General features: G+C 47.9%; 1 protein-coding gene across 1 annotated transcript; it reads left to right on the top strand.

The window, feature by feature from the left end:
- The first annotated feature begins 2500 nt into the window (after positions 1–2500).
- On the top strand, positions 2501–8000 carry Nkx6-1 (NK6 homeobox 1). Its single transcript, XM_021163554.2, has 3 exons — positions 2501–3173; positions 4707–4879; positions 6966–8000. Exons 1-3 carry the CDS (start codon positions 2501–2503, stop codon positions 7215–7217), a joined length of 1098 nt encoding a protein of 365 aa, XP_021019213.1. The 3' UTR covers positions 7218–8000.
- The last annotated feature ends 19050 nt before the right edge of the window (positions 8001–27050 follow it).

Below are 27050 nucleotides of genomic sequence, written 5' to 3'. Positions count from 1 at the left end.
CAAATATCATCTTCCCCACCCCCGACTCTGAGCGAATGAAAGGAGCAGGCGATGATTAACCCCTAGGCTTTACTCTCACACGTCAAACACAACCTCAAGTTGACAACACTCAAGCTTTGGAGAAGTAAGGGGACCGAGCAGTTTAAGGCCTCCTGCTTGACATTCAGAGTCCAACTCCCTGGCACTGCTCAGTTTTAATTCCCAGGTCATTTATTGCGTCTATTTCTGTTTTCTGAACCTTAAATTTGGATTCAATAATATGATGCAAATCTTTGCTGTGACACCCCCCCCCCCAAACTGGTGTATCAACTGCCTGATTTCTCAAGATCGACCAAAGAGGTTTTCTCCTTGGTTTGGTCAACCCTGAGCAGACCTTAAAGATCAGCTAGAGGGAGCAAAGTCCTTTTGACCATCGCTCCCAATGCCAGCCTAGAAGTCTCTAGTTTACTCAACTACCCGGAGTTGAGAGCTTGACCAGACTTTCCAACAGTTACCTGTCTCCCCCCCCCCCCCGTATTCCTCTACCTAAAGTTGTCGCGTGAATTTTAGTGATCCTGCCTCATATAAATCCAACTAATAATAATAGAGGGAGGATTTTAAAAAATAATTATCTCATTTCTGTTAAGTTTAGACACCACGCAGGAGATAAATATTCTCATTAAGCTGATTTCATCCCCAGAGTACTGAGCCCCCTCATAAGTGAAAATGATCTAGGGAGTGGGAGAGTGAAGACAAGAACGGAGAAAGAACAGAAAAGAGCAGGAGACAGAAAGATGGTGAAGGATGACCCGTAGGCCTGCGAGGGGATTTAAAAACATCTACGGGCTTAAGGAACAACAAATCAATTTACACAATTCTGGAAGAGCCCAGATGGCCTTTAATTAATCCCTTCAAAAGAAGGAAGTCGGCCTGGGATGTGTCTCTTGCCTGCTCTATTAGCTCCCTTTTCGCAAGGGTCCAGACACGGTTCGAGGTGGGCGCCGCGCGCGAGCTGGTGGGGGAAGTGTGGGAGGATGACGCGAGCTGGCGTGGGCGGAAGAGAGGAACTTAAACTGCTTTTCCATAGAAGGGCTGGATTTTCATTATTCCTCTCTTTAAAAAGTAATGCTCTCTTCGTCCCTGCTCCCTCCTTCTCCTTTCCATTTTATTTTGCACAATTAATTGAGCCGGCCGCCGGCCCTAGACTGGAACCACTCTTTTCGCCAGGTCCCTCCCCTCTTGGCTCCGCCCAAGTGAAGCTGGGGCGGGGACTAGGAGGGCGCGCCCTTACGGCTCCCTAGTCTCAGCCAATCAAAAGGTGTGGCGCTCCCGGGTGGGCGTGTTCTAGGAGCGACGCCTTGCCCAAGCTGAGCGCTATTGGAGGCGGTGTTTACGCCCAGGACCCGGGCCCCGCTCCTCAGTCCCGCCCCGCCGAGCCGCCCCGGAATGACGTCCTCGAAAGTTCTCATTTTGGCCCCCCACCTCCCCTCCCTTGCGTCCCCCAGCTAAAGAGCGGCAGGGAGGGGTGCAAATATTTTATTACCTTTGAGAGCTTCATCCGAACTGTCAGGCCCGGAGGGAGAGAGGAGAGAAGGGAAGAGCCGCCGAGAGGGTCAGTTTGGCCAGAGGACAGGGCTTGGAAGAGCCAAGCCTGGAAAGCCAAGGAGAAATGCCAGAGAGGCAAGAGAAAGGCGAAGAGTGAGAGGAAGAGAGGGCGCCAGGGGGTGGGGCGGGGGGTCTCCGGGCCGGCTTGCAGAAGCGGACGGACGATCGGAACCGGCCCGTCAGACTTTTTCCATACTTAGGTTTATTTTCTTTTATCCTTTTCGATTCGGCTAGTCCGGCGCCGCGTGGCTCGGAGGGGAAGCAGGCTCGTGGGCGCGCCAAGTCCCCAGCCGCCGGAGCGGTGCCACTGACTACCCTTTCTGGCGCAGTAACGCCGGGCCCGAGGCAGTGGCGGGCGCGATACCCGCGCCGGCCGTTTGTGCTCTATCCCCCGGGCGAGCGGTGAGTGCGACTCAGCTGCGGGGCCGCTGGGAGAGCGGAGCGTCCGAGCGAGATCAGAGGCGCGCACCGGGCAGAACGCGGCCCGCTTTGAAGCTCCCCTAGGCGAGCGAGTCGGCCCCCGCCCTCCTACATCAAAGCGAACGCTCCGCGCCTCCCAACCTTGTTGCAAACTCTCTGGGTCGACTGCGGGGTACGTCTTGCTGATTTCCCGCGGGGGTGGAGAAGATGAGAAGCAGAGCGCTCTGAGCCGGGAACGAGGGACCAGCGCCTGGGATCGAATCCCGGACTCCCGGAGCCGAGGAGGCGCTGAGCCCGCCCGCGCCCCTGCCGCCCTCGCCCGCCGCCGCCTCCCGCGGGGCGTTTGGACATTTTTGCTGCGCAGCTCGCAGCGCAGCTCCGAGAGCCCGCGGCCAAGCCACACTTCGCTTGCGCGCGCCCCCGGCACCTCGGGTTTCCCCCGATTCCCGGCGGGGCCACCGACCTGCGTGGCTGCGGGTTCGGGTCTGGCTGTGGGATGTTAGCTGTGGGGGCGATGGAGGGCCCTCGGCAGAGCGCGTTCCTCCTCAGCAGCCCGCCCCTGGCCGCCCTGCACAGCATGGCCGAGATGAAGACCCCGCTCTACCCTGCCGCTTATCCCCCGCTGCCCACCGGGCCCCCCTCCTCCTCGTCCTCGTCCTCCTCGTCCTCGTCGCCCTCCCCACCTTTGGGCGCACACAACCCGGGCGGCTTGAAGCCCCCGGCCGCGGGGGGCCTCTCGTCCCTGGGCAGTCCCCCGCAGCAGCTTTCGGCGGCCACCCCACACGGCATCAACGACATCCTGAGCCGGCCCTCTATGCCGGTGGCCTCGGGGGCCGCCCTGCCCTCCGCCTCGCCCTCCGGGTCTTCTTCCTCCTCCTCCTCGTCCGCCTCCGCCACCTCGGCCTCTGCGGCGGCCGCCGCCGCTGCTGCTGCTGCCGCCGCTGCCGCCTCGTCGCCCGCTGGGCTGCTGGCCGGCCTGCCCCGCTTTAGCAGCCTGAGCCCTCCGCCACCGCCGCCCGGGCTCTACTTTAGCCCCAGCGCCGCGGCCGTGGCCGCCGTGGGCCGGTACCCCAAGCCCCTGGCTGAGCTGCCCGGTCGGACGCCCATCTTCTGGCCCGGAGTGATGCAGAGTCCGCCGTGGAGGGACGCGCGCCTTGCCTGTACCCCCCGTGAGTACTATGGGAGGGGAGGGTAGGTCCCTGCCTTCTAAGTCTGCTCTCGGGTCGTGAAGCCCACAGTGCCTGCAGGTCGGTCAGTCTCCTGGCCGCCACACTAGTTTGGAAGTTCCGGGACAGCACGCCGTTGGCTGGGCCCTGGCAGGCGAGCGAGGGTCAAGCGCTTTTCTGGGTTCGCCGAGGCTCAAGCAGACCTGGGCTCCACCAACGAGAATGCGTCTGGACAGAACACAGCGCAGCAAGCGAGCTTCTGTCTGGGCTGTTCTTGAACCTGGCCAGCTCTGGGTCAGATGGATGGAAAGCAGGAAAAGGCGTAGGCACCCCTTCCTTTCTGGCTCTTTCCTGCCATGCCCGCCTGTTCCTTCAGTAGTCTGACCCTTGTTTTCCGCAAACCCGCGAGGGTAGGCAAGGCAGCTGGCTATCTACCTCCCCGAGAAAAGCAGACTTTTGCTTGCACACACCCTCCCTGGTTGTCTCCAGCTCACCTTTTCTGCCAGCTCCCTCGCCCACTCCCAGTGCACTTGTCCAGAATGACCTGTGCCAGCGGTTCCCAGAACTAGGCTGTTGTCATTGATGGACCCGGGTTTTCCCTACTCCTGAATCCCAGGGTCCTGGGCACTGAAGGGGCATTGGCACTCAACAGACTAACTCAAGAGAGGACATGATGAGAAATATACTTGTGCAGACCAGTAAAATGTAGCCCCCAAACACTCTGGGTCAATTCAGCTGTTCCAAGGTCTGGACAGACAATTCTGGCCTGTGGGTCACAGCTCCTAGATAGAAGGCTCCTTCCCCCCTCCCCACAGGTGGCATCCAGGGCCCCGCTCAACTCTGTTCTCTGCTGATGACCAAGTCCCTGAAGTCAGTCCAGGTTCTCTGGACCTCCTTGCCTGAGATTTAGCGGCAGTAACTTGACCAACGGGAAACTACGTGGGGCTCTATGTGGGAAGGCGACTCCTCAGAGCTATTGAGATGTCTGAGAGACACTATTGTATTGTTGATTGTAGGGATTGCCAGACCCTTGTCTCCTCTGGTCTCTTCTCCAGCCCGTAAGGGCCTCGAACTTTAAGAGTTATGTCCTAAGGTGCTCAAAACACGAGGAGCCCTTTCTTGCTCAGCACAGGTTAGGGAAGTGGCCAAGGAAAACAAAACAAAATATAAAATTTAAAAAGTTAGTTTACCTTCACACGGAAGCACTTATCTGCTCAGAGACTGACATGGGAGGCGAGGGTGGCCTTTCTCATGCCCTCCTGCTTAGTTTAGGAGGGTGTCCCCTTTCTGCCCTGTACTCTTTAGCAGTGGCCTCCCTAGCCATTGGCACCATGGTTAAGCACAAAGTATTTATTGCTACCCCAACCGTACCTTGGTCGGAGAAAAGTAGCTGGCAAAAGGTAACGCGGGGGTGGCGCAGGCCACAGATCAAGGATTGCTGCTCTTTTGCTACCAAAGCACAGTTTTGCTAATTCGCTCCCCTCTCCGCACTGTAATGAGTTATTTCTTCCTTCCTCTTGTTATCGGTCCTCGCAGATCAAGGATCCATTTTGTTGGACAAAGATGGGAAGAGAAAACACACCAGACCCACGTTCTCTGGCCAGCAAATCTTCGCCCTGGAGAAGACTTTCGAACAAACGAAGTACTTGGCAGGACCAGAGAGAGCACGCTTGGCCTATTCTCTGGGGATGACTGAGAGTCAGGTCAAGGTGAGTGGACCTTTGACACCTCCCGGGATGGCTTCCTTCGCACGTGCACGCGCGTCTGAGTCAGTATTTTCCCCCTTACTAAACTAACAAACTGGGCTGAGACGGGTGGGGGTGCGCACCGAGGAGCCTGGGAGAAGTGGGGAGCGGGGAGAGAATTGGGGGTTGCCCAGGCCCTGGAGTCTTTTGGAGGCAAACTATTGGTGAACAAAAGATATCAAGTCCCGCCTTAGAAATTAGGCTAATCTAGACAGCAGCCTGTGCTGGGAAAACGCGCCTTTATCAGAGAATAAAAGCATTAAGGAATATCCCGGAGAACAGATCGAGCCGTTTAGAAAGCTCGGTTTGCTTTATTTGTAAAGACACTCAAGCCATTGTTTGTCAATTCAGGCCCTATTAGATATAAAATTTCTTATCCGGGATCAGCAGTACAGCGCTTCTATAGTAATTTGTAGATAAGAGAGAGAGAGAGAGAGCGAGAGAAATGAATTCAGCGGAACTTAACAGCGATAAAACCTGCTTTTGGCTCAGATAAAGATGATTGTTTTGGAATAGTAATTTTGCAAATGAGTCGACAAGATTATTAGTGTATTGAATAAGATTGAATTCCGTTTAAAGCAAGTTTATCCGCAAAATTAAGATACTGCAGCTTATGACAACAATTTGTAATTAAGATGTCACTTTGCTTATAATTGAGTTGTATAGTGCATTTCTAGGGAACCAGATTTTAGAAATCTGCCCCTGAAAATAATATTGAGCCGGCTGGGTAAATTCAATATGTTGGTTTCCTATTCCTAGTTTTCTCTGTTCTCTTTTGTCTTCTCTCTCTTTCTCTCTCTGTGCATGGGGGGGGGGGGACGACGACTGCTTTCTTTAGTTATATTGTTGCTCATTAAGGAGCGATATCATTAAATCTTCCACTGCGGGTTTACTTTCTTGCTAGCCAAGTGGCACACAATATATTTCAGCTGAGACTTTTCACGTGGCCATTAGAAAACCATCACATTCGAAATTATTTTTGCAGTGGGTGGCTAGAGAGCCTACCACCTTAATCTGAGGGTGTTCATTTGTCACCATAAATATGTCCGTATGGCTAGAAGTGAATTATTATAGCAATATAAAGAAAATCACTTTCTTAACAATTCTGATTCTCCGGATAAAATACATAACAGATGAGAGGCATAAAAGGAGGGAAATTCAACATCTTCAGAAAGATGGTTGTTTACAGCAATTCTTCAGATTAAAACGCATGTGTCAGACCCATGTCAAATATCATGAACAGGTTGAACATATCTGTATTTCAAATAAATGTCTTAGGCAGCAGCAACATGCCACTAATGTTTGGGGGAAAAAAAGCAACTCCGAAACTTTTCTATTTAAAAACAGCAAATGGTGATGTTTCAGCTTTGGTTTTATGAGTAACCTTGAGGGCGGAGAAAGATGGTCAAGGCATCTTCCCCACCATGATGATTCTGGCTGAGCTCTTAAATATTGTCATGCCTCTGCGATTGTTGCTACGGGTATATTGAAAATTTCATTATATCCAGAAAACTTCAGATCACACACCTTAAGTTTGGTGGAGAGGAGAGGAGAGTTTACCACCAAAGTTAGCACGGATTCAGGCCTGAAATAAGTAAACAGCCTAGTGTCCAACAGTGAGAAACAGAGTGGAGAGAACTGGCTTTAATGCTGAGGTTTTCCGTACAAATCACAGCCCTCTGTAGTTGTTTAAAACTTCTTAATCTACAAATACAATCAAGGACTAAAAATCACTACTACGGGAACACTAAGCTAGTTTTCCTTTCCAGATGGGACGTAGGAAAAGCAAACGTATTTTTAGGGAAACTTGTGCCAAGTCTTGTTTTCACCCTTTCGGAGAAAAGGTTTACCGATGGCCTCTGTGAGCTTGTGTTACTATCGCTATGGCAACGGCGGTGGGTTAGTGAGGCGGTTAGACTGACTTTGACGCCTGGACCCCGGAGGCCGCGGAGGGGTGGTGGTGAGGTAGGGGCCCGAATCTTCCGGCGCTCATCTCCTCCCGGCCCTGCCTCTCTCCCTCCCCTCCGCTTCCCTCTCTCTTCGCCCTCAGGTCTGGTTCCAGAACCGCAGGACCAAGTGGAGAAAGAAGCACGCTGCCGAGATGGCGACGGCCAAGAAGAAGCAGGACTCGGAGACCGAGCGGCTCAAGGGGACTTCGGAGAATGAGGAGGATGACGACGATTACAACAAACCTCTGGACCCGAACTCTGACGACGAGAAAATCACTCAGCTGCTGAAAAAGCACAAATCGAGCGGTGGCAGCCTCCTGCTGCACGCGTCGGAGGCCGAGGGCTCGTCCTGAGCGCGACCAGCACCACGGGGATCGCGACCGCGTCCCACAGCCGGTTCCCCCGGCCCCCAGTATCCTGGCTGCTCGCCGGGCCTTTACTATTTTCTAAGATGTACATATCTATTTTTTTAACCTAGAAATTGTGGCGGGGAGGGTGCGGGTCGGTAGCACGGCGCGCTGAGGAGGAGAAAAGGAGCCCGCCAAGTGCACTGCTCAAAAAACCCTCAGCCGAACCCGCTTCCCCGCGGCTCCCCAGGACCCTTCCCTCCCGCAACGTCAGGCGTCCCCCATCCACGCTCCGCCCCTTGCTCTGCGGTCCCTGCACCTAGCTGTGTTTCCGAAAAGTTGTCGGCCACCGCCTGGTGAGAATCTCGGAGCCACGGAGGGCAGTCTGCCACCTAGGGAGAAAGGGACGCTCTCCCTCCCCACAACTGCTCTGCCGACCACGTAACCTGTTGAAGGCTCTATGTAAATAAATTGTGAGTCACACTGACTAGAAGTTACTTTATTGTGAATATTTAAAATGTAAAATGCTTTTTGGAATTTGATATAAAGAGATGGACCTTTACTCTCGTTGGTTTAAGGTATTCACACCACTTGGCCGCCTTTCATATTAACTTGAAAATCTTAGAAAACAATGTCATCGCTCTCCTCAGACACCTCCCAACTCACTCCTCTTTCGGCTCTGGATCTTTCCGAACCGCTTTTTCCCTTCACCAATTCTTGCCGGGCTTTCAGACCTTGCTGGGCCCCAGGGCAGCCCCAGGCCCCCATCTTCTGTCCCGCCCCGGGACTTGCAGTCTGAGATCCCGGAACCCGCGAGCTTCTCACACCAGCCTTTGGGTTCTCCTCCGAATTTGCACAGTCGTTTGTTGCTATTTATTAGTGATTAAAAAAAATCTTGGGGAGGGAAGGGCTACAATATCTTGTATTTAATTTAACTCCTTTCTGATAAAAATGCGTGTTAAAAGTAGATGGTGGGAATTGTTACAAGCGCTCCGGATCAGAACATAAAAGTTCCACTTAGTTGCTGTAATTGAGTTCAAAGTGTTTTGTATCATAAAAATACTATAGAATATGTAAATTGTTTTTCTTTTTAAGCTAATAACGGTCATATATTAGCCTCTTTAACATTTATTAATTTATAAGAGGAATTCGGTTTGTAAAGAAAAGGCAGCCCCTTTGCGAGACCCATGAAATGTAATGCACTTTCTGTTTCAAAGGATAAATCTAATTAAAAACAGCAACAAAAAAAATTTGTTTGAAGACGTCTGTTGCCTTGAATGAATACGTACAGGTCACCTGACCTCATCAGAGATCTCAAATAAAAATCAAGAGCACAAAAAAGTGTTAGATCGGCTTCCTGAGTGAAATAGCTGTTGCTGTCGCTGCTGCTGCTGCTGCTGCTGCTGCTCCTCCTCCTCCTCCTCCTTCTCCTCCTCTTCATTTACATCATCTATTTGGACGAATCATCCCTATCCCCCCTGGCGTGGCGGGAAGAAGAGACAGCCGCCTTCTTAGTACGTACTGGGACTGTCTAGTGGGAGCTTTAATGTCTCTCCTAAATTTTTCCTGAGTTCCCTCCCCCGCCCCATGCCAGGAAGCCCCCGAGGAACCTAGGAAGATCTCATGTGGTATTGGAGGCAGCTCCTTGGGCAACCCCTAATTTGATAAGCTTAGGGGAAGGAGGGAGCTGGGAGGGGTCCCTCTGCATTTGAGATGAGCGGGTTTTTTTTTCTTTTCTTTTTTCTTTTTTCTTTTTTTCTTTCCTACAGTCACCCAGCGAATTGCAGAACAGTCCGGATCCCCAGAATTGCCCAGCACGACAATGAAGGGAAAGAAAGCTTATTTTAAGTGACCTGGCAGCCTTTTGTGTTACAGACACAGTGACCTGAGCTTTTCCAATGAGAGTGTGGTGGTGGTGGTGGGGGGGGGGGATGTGGAGGTTACTGTCTTGGTTTTTTTGGGGGGATGGTGGTGGTTATAATCAATTTTTGCTTTGCTTTCAGACATTCAATTATAGGTCCAAGGATACACATTTTTTCCCTTAGTGGTGTAGTTAATGAGACAGATCAGTGGAACCTCTGTATGGAAACGGTTTGGTTTCCTAGAGAATTCGTATTTTAAAAAGTCTCCCACCCCCACCCCTTTAGTTGGAGTGGCTAAGGGAATTCTGGGGTGCATATTCCTGATAGCCTGGTTCATGGGGGAGGGGGGGGGGAGGAAACCACCTCCTTTCATTGTCTCCAGTTTGCAAAGGTCTCCAGAAGTTTCCAATCCATTTTAGTTTCTGCGTTCTTAGCACAACTGGGGCATTTGTCCTATGGAGAGGCAACGGATTGGTAAGAACAGTTTATTCTGCTGGGGCAAGAGAAGCTTAATCCTAACTGTGGACGAGCAAGAACACCCCCCCCACACACACACCCCGCAAGAACACCCCCCCACACCCCCGCAAGAACCCCCCCCACACCCCTTCAGTATTTCTTTCTTCTCCCCTCTCTTTTCAGCATTCTCTTCGTCTTGCCTATTATATTGTTTCCCTCCTCCTTGGTCCATTTCTTCCCCCCCTCTTCCCCCCCCCACTGTTCCACTGTTTCTCTCTCTCTCTCTCTCTTGAGAAAGTGAACAAGTTTGCTATCTTGTAACTACACTTTATTGCAACAAATAAAACTTCTTTCCCCACTTTACCCTTGTCAACTTTTAACCTCTCTGCTGCCCTTTGAGAGGGCCAGGAAACAAAAGGAAGAAAAAATTCACACTACATTGTTTCTGAATAAGGATAATAACAACCACCAACAGCAATAGAGGGGAAGATGACAGCTGAGGTAAGTGGATGGGGAGGAGTCATAGAAAACTTCTGAGTAAGGCGGGATTGTGAGTGAATCATCTGAAGGCTGACAGTGTTTATTTCAGGTTAGATGTGTGGAGAGGGGCCTGCCACACACCCTTTAGAAAGCATTCTCTCTATGCTCAGGGCCCTTAAGATGTGAAGAACGGGTTGGGGGTGGGCTGTGCTGTGGCCTCCACTGTGCCCCACCCTCCAGGTTGGCTGTGGTGGCAGAGGTTCTGTAGGGAGCCTAGCAGGCAGCCCAGGCTCTGGGGCCAGGCCCCACAGGCATCCGCTCTCTTTTTCCAGTTGACTGCAGCAGTGACTAGAGGTTTCCAGTTAATTTACTTCCATCCCAAACTCCAGCTGGCCACCAGTTAGCACTGGCCCCTTACAGCTGGTAGGAAGGGAGGCGTGGGTGGGAGGATGCCTCCTCTATCTCCCTTTGTCTTGGTTGGTTTGCTTTCTTTCTTTGCAAAATGATCAGTTCTTTCTAAGAGTTAGCCTGGTGGGGAAGCCAAGGAAGCTGGTTCCTGCAAAGCAGCCCAGGGAAAGAATCATTTGGGGGTGGTGATGTTGTGGTTGTTGTCGTTGTTGTTTTGTTTCATCTTGGCTAAAAATTGTCATGGCCTTAATAACGATAAAGATCTGATAAAGCTAGAGGTTCATGATTGAAAGTTTAAAAAAAAAAGTCACAAGCGACTTGACAGACCACTGCTTTTATTAGTGTTAAAAAAAAAAAAAGAATAGCAGGTGTGTGCACGTGTGTGTGTGTGTGTGTGTGTGTGCTGTACATGAAATGTAGGACACAGAGTTTTGATGCTTGTTGTGTGTGTTTCTTTCCCTAATAAGGAAGTTGTTTTGGAGGCTTCTAGAGGGCTGGGGACAGAATGGCTGAGGGAACAATCCATCCTCCTGGACTCACCCGTCTTCTCAGTTCTCTTGCGCACAAGCTCCATTTTCCTACGTAGTGTTTAAATTTCCCTTTGGTGCACACTCAGGATTCTGAAGCCAGGCCAGCTTTACTTCCAGAAGCTGGAGGGAGGTGGAGAGGATTGGATGTTTCCAAGCTTGTGAACATTTTAATCTGCTTTTCCCTTCTCGAGAACAGTGGGAAGAGAGAGGACTCAAAGTGCAGGCAGCGTGTTCCTCTTGGACACACTGTATGTCCTATTTCACGGAGACTAAGGATGCAGTCTGGAGTCCTGAGAATGGCATTAAGCCAGCACTAACTTGGGGAGGTATTCCTCCCTTTAAATTGGTGTACACTTGGACACACACACACACACACACACAGAGAGAGAGAGAGAGAGAGAGAGAGAGAGAGAGAGAGAGAGAGAGAGAGGAGGGGAGGGGAGGGGAGGGGAGGGGAGGGGAGGGGAGGGGAGGGGAGGGGAGGGGAGGAAGAGAAGAGAAGAGAAGAGAAGAGAAGAGAAGAGAAGAGAAGAGAAGAGAAGAGAAGAGAAAAGAGAAGAGAAAAGAGAAGAGAAGAGAAGAGAAGAGAAGAGAAGAGAAGAGAAATTCCACTTGGGAACTCCTAGCACTGAATAGCTTAAAGGGACAGTGGCTCCTTTGTTACTCCTCAACAATGGGCTGGTATAACAACAAGAGAGGTAAGTGTTGATTCTATCTATAAACTCTATTTTAGGCTAATTTGAAGAGCTTTTTCTATTTTTCAACACCCCTCCCCCTTTACCACACACACACACACACACACACACACACATGCACGCGCACACACACTTGTAAAGAATTCTCCTTCCCCAGATCTTCAGTACACCCCCTCCATTTTCCTCAGGAAAGTATTAGTTTATTCTGAAGCACTTAGAAGGCTACTTCAGGGGGCAGTGTGTCTTTCCTTCCCCCCTGCTGTCCCCCTCTTTTCCTCCCCCTTTAGGGGGCACTGCATCCTCCCTGGTAAGATGCTTGTCTTCCCATCCCCTCTCTTCCCATCCCCCTTTCCCCTCTGCCTCCCCTTGTCCGTACCCCCTTCTCTTCTGTGTCTCATTTCTTTCTTTTGCTTTCCTCCCCATTTCCCTTCTTCTCTTTTTTCTAGTTCCCCCTCCCCTTTCTTTCCTTCCTTTCCTGCTGGACTCAAACTGGAGATTCTCCTGTTCTTCCTCATAAGTGCTGGGATTGTGGCCCCAGGCCACTACACCCAACTAGACCCTCTTAGATCACAGTGCCACCCCCCCATTAATTTATTAGTGGAAAGTTAATGGAGAGAAGGGAGGTGTGACCAGCATGACTGGCTGAAGGGTCAGGTGGCATTTCCCTGACACTGGCTTGGAGTGCCACAAACTGGAGAATCAATCTTGGTGCCTGAGTTCATTCTCTGGTCTTCCTTTCCCATCCAACCCCACTGACTGGAAGATGAGCTGTCTTTGATGTACATCATTTGTTCTGAGGCCCCTGAAGCAAAACGCTCACTGTGTTTGGTATCTACTGAAGCCAACCTGAAGTAGAGCCTCTTTTATAGCCACAGTGTCTGCTTTGAATAATAAGGGCTGGTTCAGATGGGGATACATTCAAAGATGGAGTCCTTCTTCATTGGAGGGGGTGGGTTTCTACCATGCAATGTAGTAGGTGTATATTATTGCTACAGACTCTATCATATACAGGATTCCTAGTGCTTCTATAATGCTACTGCCTTCCTCTTTCTCGGGGGCAGCCAAAAGAAACGTTGAGGCATTGTTATACTATTTGGCAGATACTTAAAATTCAGGAAGGAAGCCAGTGAACAGCTTCCTTTTCTCTCTGTGCACAGATTTGTGTTTGGTCAGGGTACATAAATTATGAAAAAAAAAAAGTCAGGTTTCAGGGGACAAATGTTCTCACAGTACACACTAAAGTTAAGGTCTCTGGAAGAGCCCTCATTCACTTAACTATTACCACCGTGTGTAGATGCAGTGCACAGTGCATAGGGCACAGTCATCTTCAAGCATACAGGGGCCTGTGAGGAGACCCATTCCTCTAATGGACCCTCACAATGGTGCAGTTACAGTCGTCTCTCCAATAGCCAATTGCAGCTTTGGCCTCTGTACTTGGCAGTATGGTTAAGCTCTTGAAGATAATTTTGTGAGCCCACTCTTCCCCAGGGAAGCATCTTTGTCCCTATGACATTCACTTGCTTCATGAGGACTTGTTAACTTTCCTCTCCAAATCCTATGATCTCAAGAGAATGAGCCGGCCTGAGAAATTTTTTTATATTGGCCACAATCACAAGATCATAAAGTGTATGAAAACCAGGCTTGGGCCAAGTCTTCTAACCCTGATTGGCTGTACAGTACTGTTTAAATTGTAGCCCCACCCCCATGCCTCAGTGTTCTTGACTGTACAATGGGGATGCTGATTGCCCTCTCAGAGTTGTTAGGAAAATGGAGCATGTCAGTTCACGTGAGGTTTGCAGAACAGAGCTCGACACAAGGTTAGGAGGTTGATCATTCATCATCACCAACCTCGTCATCAGAAGCAGCTGCCATCGCCCAGGAACTGTCTCATCCAAGGTTACTTTTAGCTCCAAGGCAAGAGAGTTACTCGGTCCAGGAAAAAATCATGACATGGAAGAGAAGACAGTTTTGAGGGCAAGGTTTTGTTTTCCTTCATGTAAAATTTAAAGGGCAGCTAGCTGAGGTGTCCTAAGAGTATTCCCCCAAAAACCCTCTGGATTAGTCCTTCCTTTACAAAGCAGAGCCTAGTTCCCCTGGTCCTGGATGAGGGTTTCCAGTGACTGAAGGGTACAGCTCATTTTGTTCTCTCCCTTTGATCCCTGTCCTGGGGAAATCGGTGGCCTCTTGTTCTTTTTTTTTTCTTTTTTTTTTAGATTATTTTTTATTAGATATTTTCTTCATTTACATTTCAAATGCTATCCCAAAAGTCCCCTATACCACCCCCCACCCCATCCCCGGCCCTGCTCCCCTACCCATCCACTCCCACTTCTTGGCCCTGGTGTTCCCCTGTACTGGGGCATATAAAGTTTGCAAGACCAAGGGGCCTCTCTTCCAAAAGATGGCCAGTTAGGCCATCTTCTGCTACATATGCAGCTAGAGACATGAGCTCTGGGGGGTACTGTTTAGTTCATATTGTTGTTCCATCTATAAGGTTGCAGACCCCTTCAGCTCCTTGGGTAGTTTCTCTAGCTCCTCCATTGGGGACCCTGTGTTCCATCCAATAGATGACTGTGAGCATCCACTTCTGTATTTGCCAGGCACTGGCATAGCCTCACATGAGACAACTATATCAGGGTCCTTTCAGCAAAATCTTGCTGGCATATGCAATAGTGTCTGGGTTTGGTGGATGATTATGGGATGGATCCCTGGGTGGGGTAGTCTCTGTTCTTAATCAGGCAACTCTATTGTGAGGTCCACATGGTCAGAAGTGGGAAGGCTTATGCCAGGACTTCATGTAGTTTAGCCTGCTTCTTCTGCCTTTGCTTCCTAGTGCTGGGACTATAGCTAAGCATCACACATTGGTTTATACAGTGCTGAGAATCAAACCCAGGGCTTTTTGCCTGACATGCTCTGCCAGCTGAGTTATGGCTGCAGCCCAGAGCTAAGTCTTGATCTAATTATCAAGGAGTATGGGTGGAGCCTGGAGGCAGACCCTCCAGCTCAGGAACACTCAACATCTTGATGGCAACCTTGAGCTCCTGAGTCTGAATCACCAGCTTTCCTGGATTCCTGACCTACAGACAGTACACAGATAAGGAAGGTTTATTGTTTTAATCCATTAACTTTGGGGGATGATTTTTTATATAGCACAGATAACTAAGTAACAGATTTATCTTTGTCTTTTAAGAGAAGACCCTGGGCCTCCTGACCACTTCAAGCTGGTTGAACACAGTGCAGGATGACACTCAGGGTAAAAAGCAGCTGTTGCTTAGTGTCCCTAGAGCAACATTTGAGCCCTGGGGATCTTTATTTCCATTTCTCCACTTTTGGGGAAAAATAAAAGAAAAAAATTTATTTCTTTTATGGATATGTGTGTGAACGTGAGTGTATGTATGTGTAGGTGTATGGAGGCCACAAGATGGCATCAGATCCTCTGGAACTGGAGTGGGTTGTGGGTCACCTGATGTGGGTGCTGGGAACCAAACCGGGCCCTTTGCTAGAGCAGCCAGTGTTCTTACCTTCTTCACCATCCCTCCAACCCTGGAAATTAATCCAGAAAAGTCAGTGACCACTCCCCTTTTTTTCTTTGTCCAAGTATCCTCATATAAAAGCAGCTTCACAACGTTGCAAAACTCAACTACATACTCGCTGCAATATTGTATGCAGTTTGGCTACGTGTAAGGATACCTTGTTTCCATCATGAAATCTCAGGCTAGAAAGCAACAGACTGGCTGTGTGGGTTTGTATTTGTTCTCACCATAAGTAAAGACATGATTCCATTTTCCCTTTGCTTGGTTAGATGCTGGGAATCGCTGTCTCTGGCTCTGTGTCTCTGTATCTCTCTGTCTTTCTGTCTCTGTCTCTCTCTGAAATTAGTCTGACTTCTGAGTTGGGGCTCTCTTACCTTACCTTTGGTAACCAGGGCTATGGGTCTTTCTAGGGTATGGGTGTCAATGAGGTGAGAGGGAATGGGGCTTGTGCTGAAGTTGCTGTGGCCTCCTGAGAAGGCATGAGGGAGGGAGCAGCAAAGTCCTAGGAAGACAGAAGACCTAGATGTGAGCAGAACCAAATATTAACAACAGAAGACCCTATAGAGGCTTCCTCACTCTGTATAAATATTAACTCATTGCTTACCAAAGTTGGTTAGCAGAAGGCTCTTAGTGATCTGTTTTTCTTTATAATTTGTTTTTTTTTAAAGTGTAAAATAATAATAAAAAAAAACAAATCAATACATTTATTCATGACGCATTCTTGCAATGTGGCCCAAGCAAGACTGAACCTCAGGATTCTTCTGCTTCAGCCTCCCAAGGGGTAAGATCACCAGCAAGTGCCATTATGTCCAGCTCATATACGCTATATTCACACTTCTCTCCCAACAGAACAAGCAGAGAGAAGTCAAGGGCCATGAGAAGAGCAAATGCAGATGAGTTCCAGGCAAAGACTTGCCTTCATCTCTTCAGGGGTAAGGAGCAGTTGCCCAGAGAGTCTGACGAAGACGATTATAATGGAAAAAAAGGGGTGTAGAGAGGTAAATATGAAATCAGCATACAGTTGTGAACCTCCATTGGACAGATTGCAAGACAGAAGTGGACACAGTCAGGGCTCTTGCTTTCAGCATAGTTAAGGTGACCGACAGTCAAGGACTCATGTACCCCATGAAAGGAGTTTGATTGCTTCCAGGTGGACATGTTTTTATTTTTACTTATTCAGTTTACCTGTGTGTTATCTCACTAGGGACACAAATGTGCCTCAGATAGACTAGAAAGACCACAGTGGATAGTATTTTGGATGACACTGTAACATCAGGTACCCCTTGGAAAACAGAAACCTTATATATGCTTGTGCACTGTTGTGTGGGTCTCATGTAACTCAGCTTGGCCTCAAACTTGCTATGAGGATAGATAGCCTTGAACTTCTCACCCCCTGCCTCCAGCTGGAGGCTGAATCTAGGAAATATATATATACATATACATATATATGTGTACACACACACACACACACACACACACACACACACACACACACACACACACACACATATTTTCCCCCCAAGACAGGGTTTCTCTGTATAACTCTGGCTGTCCTGGAACTCACCCTGTAGACCAGGCTGGCCTCGAACTCAGAAATCTGCCTGCCTCTGCCTTCCAAGTGCTGGGATTAAAGGTGTGCACCACCTCTGCCTGGGTTCAAAGAACATATCTTGATCTAACACACACACACACACACACACACACACACACACACACACCACACAGGGATAAAAAGAAGCCATAAGGAATGTTGAATTCTCTCAAAGGCTTTAAAGAAAGTGAAATAAACTTTAATATAGCTCTCATTCCTCCCATCCTGGAAAGGAAGTAATTTTCAGGCTATTGGAATCTTTTCTACAGTTTGTTATATTTATAAATAGCAGTCAAGGGACTGGAGAGATGGCTCAGTGATTAAGAGTGCTCTTCCAGAGGTCCTAAGTTCAATTCCCAGCAACCACATGGTGGCTTATAACCATCCATACTAGGATCTGATGCCCTCTTCTGGTGTGTCTGAAGACAGCGACAGTGTACTCACATATATAAAATAAATGAATAAATCTAAAAAAAAAACCCAACAAACAAAACAAAACAAAACAGTCAAGTTATTGCCAACATAGTCTCTCTGGAGGCCCGGGGATAGATGCTGGATCTCTTGGAGACTCTGCTTCCACGGAACAGAGAGCTGAGAAGGCTCTGTGGCATCCAGTGGGAGGCCACAGCTCTAGAAGATTCTTCTGGTATAGGACTGGGAAAGAAAATGTGCCAAATTGGGGGGCTATTGCCCCCTTTGACTTTAGACAAAAGAAACACATACAACCAGAAGTAATCTGAAATACATGGCAAGGGAAGGTAGAAAAACCAACCAACCAACCAACCAACCAACCAACCAACCCACCCACTCATGGAGCTGTTTCTGTTATCCCCATCTGTCCGAAAAGAGGACCTGGCATCTTCCCTAGGCTCAAGTCCTTCCTGCCTCAGCGCTTCCTTATGCTCACAGTACGTTAGTGAATTCAACTCTGAAAAGCAAACAGCAGAGCAAGCACTCCTGTGTAGGGTGGGTTTGAAAGCTGGGCTCCCTCTAAGGGATTCCGGACTGAGTAGGTGGGGTCCACAGGGTGCTGGTAAGGACATGCAGGACCCCTTACTTTAGGGCGATGCCCTTACCTAGAGGGAGGCAGCACCTGCTAGCAGAGGAAGCAGAAACCATTATCAAAGTTCCAGATCGTGCAGAGAATGTCTCCCTCCACTCCCCTCAAGGGCCAGAAAAGTCCGCACTGGTCTCTTACCTGTCGTACTTTTCATATTCTCTCATTTGAACTGACCCTCAGTGGGTCAAGGTCGTTCTCTGCTACCGCTACCCTGTTGTTAGAGGTCCTTTACCTTCCAGAGGGGTGTTCAGTTCCCAAGTGGTAGGTGACAACTCACGCTTCCTTCTCTGGCCCCAGTATGCTTTTTTGTCACATCCTCTATTGAGCCTGGCCCAACCAAGTCTGGGATTCAGGGCGTTGGTGGCCACTCTTGGGTCTAGTTCCCTGGTGCCTAGGGTGTCCTCTATTCCCAGACCTTTTGGTCAGTGTGATGACAGGCTTGTCTGAGGTCATCTGCAAGGATTCTTGCCAATAGCCCACAGGCAATCTGGGCTTCCCGCCCCAGAACAAGGAAGAAGGCTCAAACACCCCCCCCCCCTCCAACCCAGCCTTAGCACTATCTATTCTAGGTGTCGCTCAATACAGAGCCCCATCTGGCATCTGACTGCATGGCTTCACAGAAAAGAGGGGATTGGGATGGCTTAGTGCTGGGTACAGTAAATCACCTTCCCTGGTTTAGCCTTACCTAACCCTATACCTCCACCATCGACCCTGCGCAAGCTCCCTTTGGATTCGGGGTGCGCCCCCTGCAGGCCTGGAGAATAGCGTAGTCACCTGGATCTGCAGCCCTCTAGGCCCTGCCGTGCACACCGCGAGTGTCCACGCTTTTTCCTCGAGACCTAGGGGTATTTCGCACCCTCGACACGGCCAGTGGCCACGCCATCGTCCCTGCTTATTTCCGAGAAGGTTTAGTGCCCGGGAGCTTCTCAAGGTGGCGCAGCTTTGGCTTGGGGACCGCCGCTGCTTTGTATCTTCACATAAGCAGATCCCAGCCGGTGTTCTTTGAGCGGCTGCGACACAAGACACCCACGTGTCCGCGGTCCCTTTCTCGAGGAGTTTCTAGTCGTCCCCCACACCCCCGTCCCCCTGTTCCATACTGGGTAGTGTAGGCAAGCTCAGCTAAACTGCATTCTACGGTTTCTCACGTCGTACGTGACACAGTTAGAGGAGTGTGTACACATAACACACGTGTTAATTCGTCCCCTGTCGGGTCCTTTTCTCTCCTCCGCAGCTCCCACCAGGTTTGTTCTAGAACAGATGCATGTTGCTCGCGAGGTCCACCAGCTGTCGCGAACATAAGTTACAAATCTCCGCGAGGGACAAAAACATCTGCTCAGAGGGATTGGGACTCCAGGCGTTCGGTGTCCTGCAAGAACGCGCCACACCTTGGGGGCTGAGGTCGCGGATGCCTTCCTCAAGCCCCGCGGCACCGACTTTGGTGCTCAACCTCACCCTTTCTTCTGGGTTCAGGAGGAGGATTTGGCCCTCCAGTCTCGTTTTTCCCGCATTCGATGTGAGATGTGACCATTTGCCTCTGTAGCTGTAGTGGACGCAGCTGGCTGGCGCGGGGGTGGGGGGTGGGGGGTGGGAGTAGGGCACCGAGCGGTGGCGGTGGCGCGCAGTCTGCGTCCCCACCTGGGAAACCCACGAGCCCAGTCTGAGAGCCCGAGGAGTCTGGGACGCCTTCAATTTTCAATCAATTAAATGTCGTTTATTTTTGTTTATTTTAGGTAGGACGGGTCTGTAGTGAGGATACAATAGGATGCACACCAAGCGTTTGCAATCGGGAGGGACTTTACCTAGAGTCTCACCTTCGGGGCTGGGTGTACACAGTGGATGGTGCTCAAAGTAGTCACATTCACTGACAAAGTCTAAATTGGTGGCTTCTCGCCACCGTTGCTCAGCAGTTTGGGATGCTATTCCTCGGGAGAGCGGTGGTCTTTCCTGTCCACTTCAAGGCGTATGTAGCCAACTCGAGGTTTGTCAGTTCTGAGGAGAGGACGGAGGGTATCAAAAGCTCATCATAACTACCTTCAAATTTAATGTGGGTGAGGGATATAGTCGGGGCTCATTTTTCTTTTTCAATTCTCGATTCCACTTACAGTTAACGTTGCTAATGGTTAATAAAATGTGGTTTGCGATCGTAATGTGGGTTCAGCGTGGTCCCAATAAATGTCATAATATGCAAGACAAAAAAGTACCTTGTGATTGTGCGCCGGACTGTATCACTCCAGGCTTTAGCCTCGGATGCACTAAAATAACCTGTTGACACACACCGAAGTGCATCCCTATAATAACCTCCTCTATCATTTATTAAAAGTCTGTCAAGCAGGCCTGTATAATTCATCTCTATGCAAATACATCAATGTCAGGCCATTAGTGTATTGCTCAGGTTTTTATTAAAGTGCATTCTTTTTAATTCAGCCCCGTAAAATACGAGCCCCATTGCTCAAGAATTATAGCAACTATTAGAGTAACATATGGGCAACATGCACTCAGAAAATAAAAAGGCAACAGATAAAGTGGCAGGGTCACACTGCAGAGCAAACACTTAACAAAATGGCAATAGGTAATAGATTTTGTTTCCTCCGGGGCCGTTTGTGAGAGGGTGTCATGGGCATGGACACCTCCGAAAAGGCAGACTTGAAGTCATTCTCTTTTTCTTTTCCTGTTCCAATCCTAGAGCCTGCTGGGAATCAGAATCCTGTGGACCAGGGAGCCAGGAGCCAGAGAGGCAGGGGCATTAACTTCCGGAGCCTCTCTGTGATCACTTTCCGTTCTTCCTCGCCAGTTCAGCACCCACCAGAGAATACTTCTATTTTTAGTTTCTTAAAGCAAAACCCAAACAAACAAACAAACAAGCAAAAAACCGAGCCTCCAGATTTCAGTATCCAGTCTGCAGCAGAACCTGTGCTCTCTAAGCATCCCTCACTCAGTCCTCTTTAAGGACACTTCTCTAAGGCTAACCTCATGGAGCAGTGCTCCTACAGAGGAGGCTCTGGGATCCCTCTCCCCACCTGGGTCAGCATTGTGGAAAGAGCGGAAAAGAGGCTAAGAGGGCCTCTGAGCCTGTAAATTTCCCTCTTCTGTGTTGAAGGCCCGAGAAGGGGGTGGGGGAGGGGTCCATGGGAATCAACCAGGGCTGGAAAAAAAAATGAGGCTGCCTTTTAATTACCTGCCTCTGCCTGTTTCCCCTCCAGGCTACCCCAGGTTTCACTGGTCAGACCCACCTTGTTCAAATTTTGCTAATGGCACAGAGAAGGCACCTGGTCCGAGAGAAATTAGGTTCTTCTACATAATAAGGTCAAGGGAAGGACTGTGGGTAAGAAGAGAGGAAGATGGTGAGGGAGAAAGCAAGAGAGGGCAGAAGAAGGAGAGGGAGATGGAGGGAGAGGGAAAGATCAAGAGATCCACTACAAGTTTCAGTTTTACATTTTTAAATTGTGATTACAGCAATCCATTTTCAGAGCCCTCCCCACCAATAGCCCTCAAATTCAAAACAGAGCACACCCAGGAAATATACAAAGGAGAGTGGAAAAAAACCTGGGAAGAACAATCTTCCAGATTTAATGAGAGTCGCTCACACCCTCATCACCCCAGCATGGTAATTGAGCGGATCTATTAACTTGTTACACTAGATTTGTTTAAAGAGACTATTACACAGTCATTTAATCAATTTGTTACACTGGAGGTCCTGACTTATGAGACACTTGCCTTATGATTCCTTAATGACTGAATTAATTTGTTTTAATAAAACCAACATTGTGTACAAGCACATTTCTAGAAATGTAATTTTGGAGACAGAGCAGTCCAATGCTTCATCCGATTAGGCCCTTTCTATGGTTTATCGGAGTCTGTACTTTCTGACATAGCTGTGTGTGTGGAGTATTTTTCTTCTTTATAGCGCCATTAATTTAATATGGATCATTAGTTCTTTATACACATGCATGTTCTGACAAATGTACCCAATGAATAATGCAGCTAATGTGCTTAGGCCCAAATGCATCACATCATAAACAGAGGCCTCTGCAAAAGTAACAACAATGAGATCGAGCCCCGCCCGCAGTCTCCGTGGTCATCGTCTGGGTAGCATTCTGAGTTACATTAAAGTCTTGTATTGCCGAACAAGACGTGCGTGGCCCCAGGATTCTATCAACATCACCAACCGGGCTTAACTATGGAGTGAACACAAACACGTTTATGGTGAATTAAGGTTGTTCTGAGAGGAGACATAAGCCAAGGAAATCGGTTTTGCTCTCGATGGAAACTGACGTGTGTGGAATAAAATGTAAATAAACCGAAAGTCTCCAAGAAAAAAAGCCCTTGATGTTATTGATTATGTAGAATAATTAGGACGTTACAAATGGCGAGACTCTCCAAATAACTGGCCTTTAAACCTTCATTTCTACAGGAAGGAATGGCCGAGGATCTGAGACAGCTCTGGAAGAATGGGCTGTGGTCCAGGGCGATTGGGAATTAATAACAGAGTGGGTGATGCGATCAGACCGTAAGCAATGTGTTATAGATGGAAACAGAATAAGCCGGCAGTGGCTGAACTTGGAGAAATACAAGGAGATGTGAAAGCTATCCATGAGCACCAGTGTTCTTGACGCAGGCACAAAAGCTGGGTATTGATTCAGGAAGTAGCTTAACAATTATTACAGGGAACGAGGAGAGCTGCAGATATTTTCAATAAAGAGATGCCTTGCACATCTTTCTTAACAATACCAGACAGGCAGGCATTTGAGCTTGATTTCATTGCAAGGGACGACTTCAGCCTGCACACATATCAACAGTGCCGTTGAACACGTTGGTGCCCTAATTCCCATCTGCCTTTCAGCCAGAAAGAGACACTGGGTTGATGAGTGTAATTTATAAATAAAGATATAGCTACTTCTGTATATTGGAAATAATTAGACCCTAACATGCCAGTGAGGTTCAGAACAGAGTTGTGTGTACAGAAAAGATTCTTACAGTAATAATAAAACCAACCAACCAAACAAACCAACTCACAATCTACCAAGACTTCAGTGTGAGTCACAGAAACATCCAATGGGTCGTGTGTTGGCTACGGTGAAAATAAAGCAGTGTTATTTATGTTTGTGACTGTTTTGATACTAATCTTCCAAACATGGTTTCTGTTGATAAAATAGGCTTGGTCATTCATCCTAGAGTTTGAATAACATGAAAGATGTCACTGGAGTTTTGGGTTTTGAAGCGTAAACATTTGTAAAACGAGGCGGAGTTTTAGAGATCAGACAGTCGCTCAGTGCTGACATTTCTACACTCTGCATTTATCTTTTTCATTTCCCCTGGCTCAGTGATTCTCTGCCTGGGACGGGGATGTTTATGATGATAAATCAGGGTTGTTTAATTAGATCCATCTTTACTTTGTTTTAATGTGAGCTGGAAATGAATTTCTTTAGTTTATTAAAATGAATAATTAAATCTCTTCCAATTATAATGTAAGTGGTGTGAGACCAAAGATTAATGTGAAATCCTGTTTTGTTTTGTTGTTTTTGTTTTTTTTTCTTTTTTTGGAAAATTTTATTTTATTTTATTCTAAAACACCTGTGAATCTCTTACTTTCTTGTTTTGGCAAATGAGTTATATGCATTTATTCCTACTTATGAGCAGCTACTGCCAAATGTGTTGGCTATTTATTACAAAGTAAATGAATTTGACCTTTTGTCCATTTCTCCAGATGCTATTTTAGACCATCCCAAAAAACCCATTTAAAGTCAACATCATTAAGCATTTGAGGTCACAAGACCAACTCAAGGTCACCTTAATACTGGCAAAAGGTTAATTAGATCACTGCATTGAAACAGGAAGAGACTTTTTTTTTTTAAATTTTAACTCCATTCTTCTAAATAAGCAGAGACAAACTTTCTGAGCTTTCTAACTTTTCACTGTTTCTTCAGAAATCATCTCATCTGTATAAACTTCAAGTTTCTTTATCTATTATAGTAGTATGTGTCATCTATTGGTCACTTACTAAGTCTCAGGTGTGGCCCAACACACCACATCATCTCCTGGAACTTCTCTGCTGCCCTCTGAGGTAATCATGCTCTCCCTCTCAGCACATGAAGCTACAGAGACTCAGAAAGTAACCAAGGGCATCAGAGACATTGATCTAGATGCAAACCCAGCTCTGATCATCGGAGGCATTGATCTACTGCAAACCCAGCTCTAAACTTTGGATCAAGCACAAACTGTTGCATTGTGCCGCCTTTATGAAACACAGCACACATGGTGCTAAAATCAGAGCCCTCCCCTTCTGCCTCATTTTCTAAGCTGTTGTTCTCCACAGATATTTGTCGTTGTTGCTGTCATTTTCAGTATGGGAGGGACCTACTTTTTGCTAGACAAACATTTTCCCATTGAGATATTATTATACTTCCAGTCCTTCTGTAGTTTTATATGATGAAAAAAAAAGGTGGCCTATGAAATATTGCAGTTATTTCAGTTCTAAAAACAATGAAGTTTTGCACTCACCTGATTCTAGAGCCCGGTTAAGGACAACTGTCCTGTACTGTGCAATGACAGCAAACACAGTCTCCAACCTCCATGGCTAAATCAAGGGATTCCTTTCAGCAACCAGGGAGCCTAAGAACAGAGCCCTGGCTGTCTGTTAGCACCCAGAGAAAGAAATTTAGTAAATAATCCTGAGGGGCTCCTGAACAGAACCACTCAGACTCTTTGAGGGATGGTTTCTCACCGTGAACTGCCATTTCTAGAAGGAATTCCCTTCCTTATTCAATGGTCTGATGGCCACTGAGGATAGCAGATCAGCTCTCATAGGTGGATTCAAGATGTCACTTTGGTAGCATAAACTTCTCATATGGCTTTAGGGCTGGGGCTTCTCAGCTAAGTACCCTGCTGTAGAGTTATTTTTCCCTGGACTGGGAGAACCTGTTATCCAGACTTCTTGTCTTGGTGGCGTATTGTTTTGTGTTTGGATCTGTCTTGCATATACACGGCATGTGCTTTCCCTGCATAGGCTGAACGAATATCCTCTCTTGTTTCTCTCTGTCTGCCTGTCTCTCACATCTCTATCTCTGTGTCATTTCTGCTTCTGTATCTCTGTTTCCCTTTCTTCTTTCTGCGTACATGTGTGTGTGCGTGTATAACACTCAAACACACCACACCTGCTTACATGCTTTGGAAGGGATACAAGGTTTAAAGAACACTAGGCAAGCCGTGTACTTGCCTTATGCTCCACCCTGTGCCTGCCTGCCTGCCTGCCTGCCTGCCTGCCTGCCTTCCTTCCTTCCTTCCTTCCTTCCTCCCTCCCTCCCTCCCTCCCTCCCTCCCTCCCTCCCTCCCTCCCTCCCTCCCTCCCTCCCTCCCTCCCTCCCTCCCTCCCTTCCTTCCTTCCTTCCTTCCTTCCTTCCTTCCTTCCTTCCCCTCTTTCCTTTCTTCCTTTCACTTATTTGTATGTGTGTGTGTTTGTGTGTGATATCTCTCCTCTTCCTCCTTTTCTAATTCTTTGAAACAGAGTTGCCACATAGCCCAGATGGCCTCAGACTCACTATGTAACCCAGGCAAACCTCAAATTTGAGCTCTTCTTGCTTCAGTTTCTTGAGTGCTGGGATATAGCACTTTGTTGGACTAAATCTCTTGAAGGAGAGACAAATGCTCTGCTCTAGTCTTTCTTTACATTATGCATTTACTGATATACTTTCAGTTTGCTTCTGAAATGTTGTTGTTGGTTTTTTTTTTTGTTTTTTTTTTTTGGAATCCTTGCAGACCACAGATTTCAAGAACAATCTTCATAGATGACTATTTCTATATTCAGGATGCTGAATGTTCCTCAGATATTGTAGGATACTTTTTAGTGGAATAAATGTGGGATCAGAGGTCAAGGGAAGTTCTTTCTTCTCCCTTCCAAACAACTGCAGTGCTGGACTCTCTCTGGGACAGGGTTACAAGGAACACTGAAGAGGAGACAGGCAGGGTCACTCAGGGAACACTAAAGTCAGAGCCTGGTGATGTTTGGGATGGAACCTGGGGCCTCGCTTACAGTAGGAAACACTTTACCAGTAAATTACTTCCTTTTTTTAAAACACAAAATCAATATAATGACCCCCCCCCCCCAATCACTCATAGTCTGAGACTCTCATGGTTTACAACATAGTTCTCATTTGTGAGATATGGCAAACTCCTAAAGCCCACTGTAGAGTTCCCATACAGAAGGCACCCCCTCCTCACACTTCTGGGAACAGAAGAGTGTATTAGCGGAAGCAGGAGAGTTCTCTTCTAAGGTCCATGTGTTTAGACCATCCAAGCTGGTTCTTTGCCCACTGCTTTTCAGCCTCAGGACATGTGGCCAACTTGACAGCCCCCTGGAGGTGAGCCCTAAAGCATGGTGCTCCCACTGTCCTGACTGAGAATTACAAGGAGCTGCTAAAGGGATTCACTCCTGGATTTTCTGCTGGGTCTGGATCGGGGTCTAGGCCCCCTTCTTTGCTATTCCCCTGGGCTCTGAAGAAGCACTACATCCCACCTGACAATCTGTAGGCCATACCAACCTCTACATCACATGAAAATGGGGCATCTTTGGTCCTTATGTTTCCTCTTTCTTTCTTTCTTTCTTTCTTTCTTTCTTTCTTTCTTTCTTTCTTTCTTTCTTTCTTTCTTTCTTTCTTTCTTTCTTTCTTTCTTTCTTTCTTTCTTTCTTTCTTTCTTTCTTTCTTTCTTTCTTTCTTTCTTTCTTTCTTTCTTTCTTTCTTTCTTTCTTCCTTCCTTCCTTCCTTCCTTCCTTCCTTCCTTCCTTCCTTCCTTTTTTTTTTTTTTTTTTTGAGTCAGGGTTTGTCTGTGTGGCCCTGGCTGTCCTGGAACTCACTCTGTAGACCAGGCTGGCCTCGAACTCAGAAATTTGCTGCCTCTGCCTCCCGAGTGCTGGGATTAAAGGCATGTGCCACCACTGCCTGGTGTTCCTTATGTTTTATGGCACAACTGAATTAAATGGCCTAACATGCACCACGTTTACCTTAATGCCTGGCAAACAGTACTGGCAGTCTTGTGGCTTTTCCATTGTTGGCAATAACGCTGTCTTTTAATGGTGGCAATGGCCAATGGAGATGACGATTCTACTCCGTTTCATCCTGGGAAGGACTTCTGAATTCCAAAGTGTCTCACTCTGAGGACAGTGCAGGGGGGCTGGCCATTTAATTTTGGTACTCCGCAGACACAAGAAGCAGTTTGAAGATGGGTTACTAATC

This window comes from Mus caroli, unplaced genomic scaffold, assembly GCF_978045245.1.
Source record: "Mus caroli unplaced genomic scaffold, Mus_caroli_1 scaffold_4, whole genome shotgun sequence".
In the NCBI taxonomy this organism is placed as follows: Eukaryota; Metazoa; Chordata; class Mammalia; order Rodentia; family Muridae; genus Mus; species Mus caroli.
Note: the sequence above shows the minus strand (reverse complement) of the source record. Positions and strands in the feature narration are given on the sequence as shown.

Coding starts and splice junctions, on each gene's coding strand:
- Nkx6-1 (XM_021163554.2), top strand. CDS start 2,501: ATGTTAGCTGTGGGGGCGATGGAGGGCCCTCGGCAGAGCGCGTTCCTC. Junction 3,174..4,706: donor GCGCCTTGCCTGTACCCCCC/GTGAGTACTATG, acceptor CGGTCCTCGCAG/ATCAAGGATCCATTTTGTTG. Junction 4,880..6,965: donor TGACTGAGAGTCAGGTCAAG/GTGAGTGGACCT, acceptor CTTCGCCCTCAG/GTCTGGTTCCAGAACCGCAG.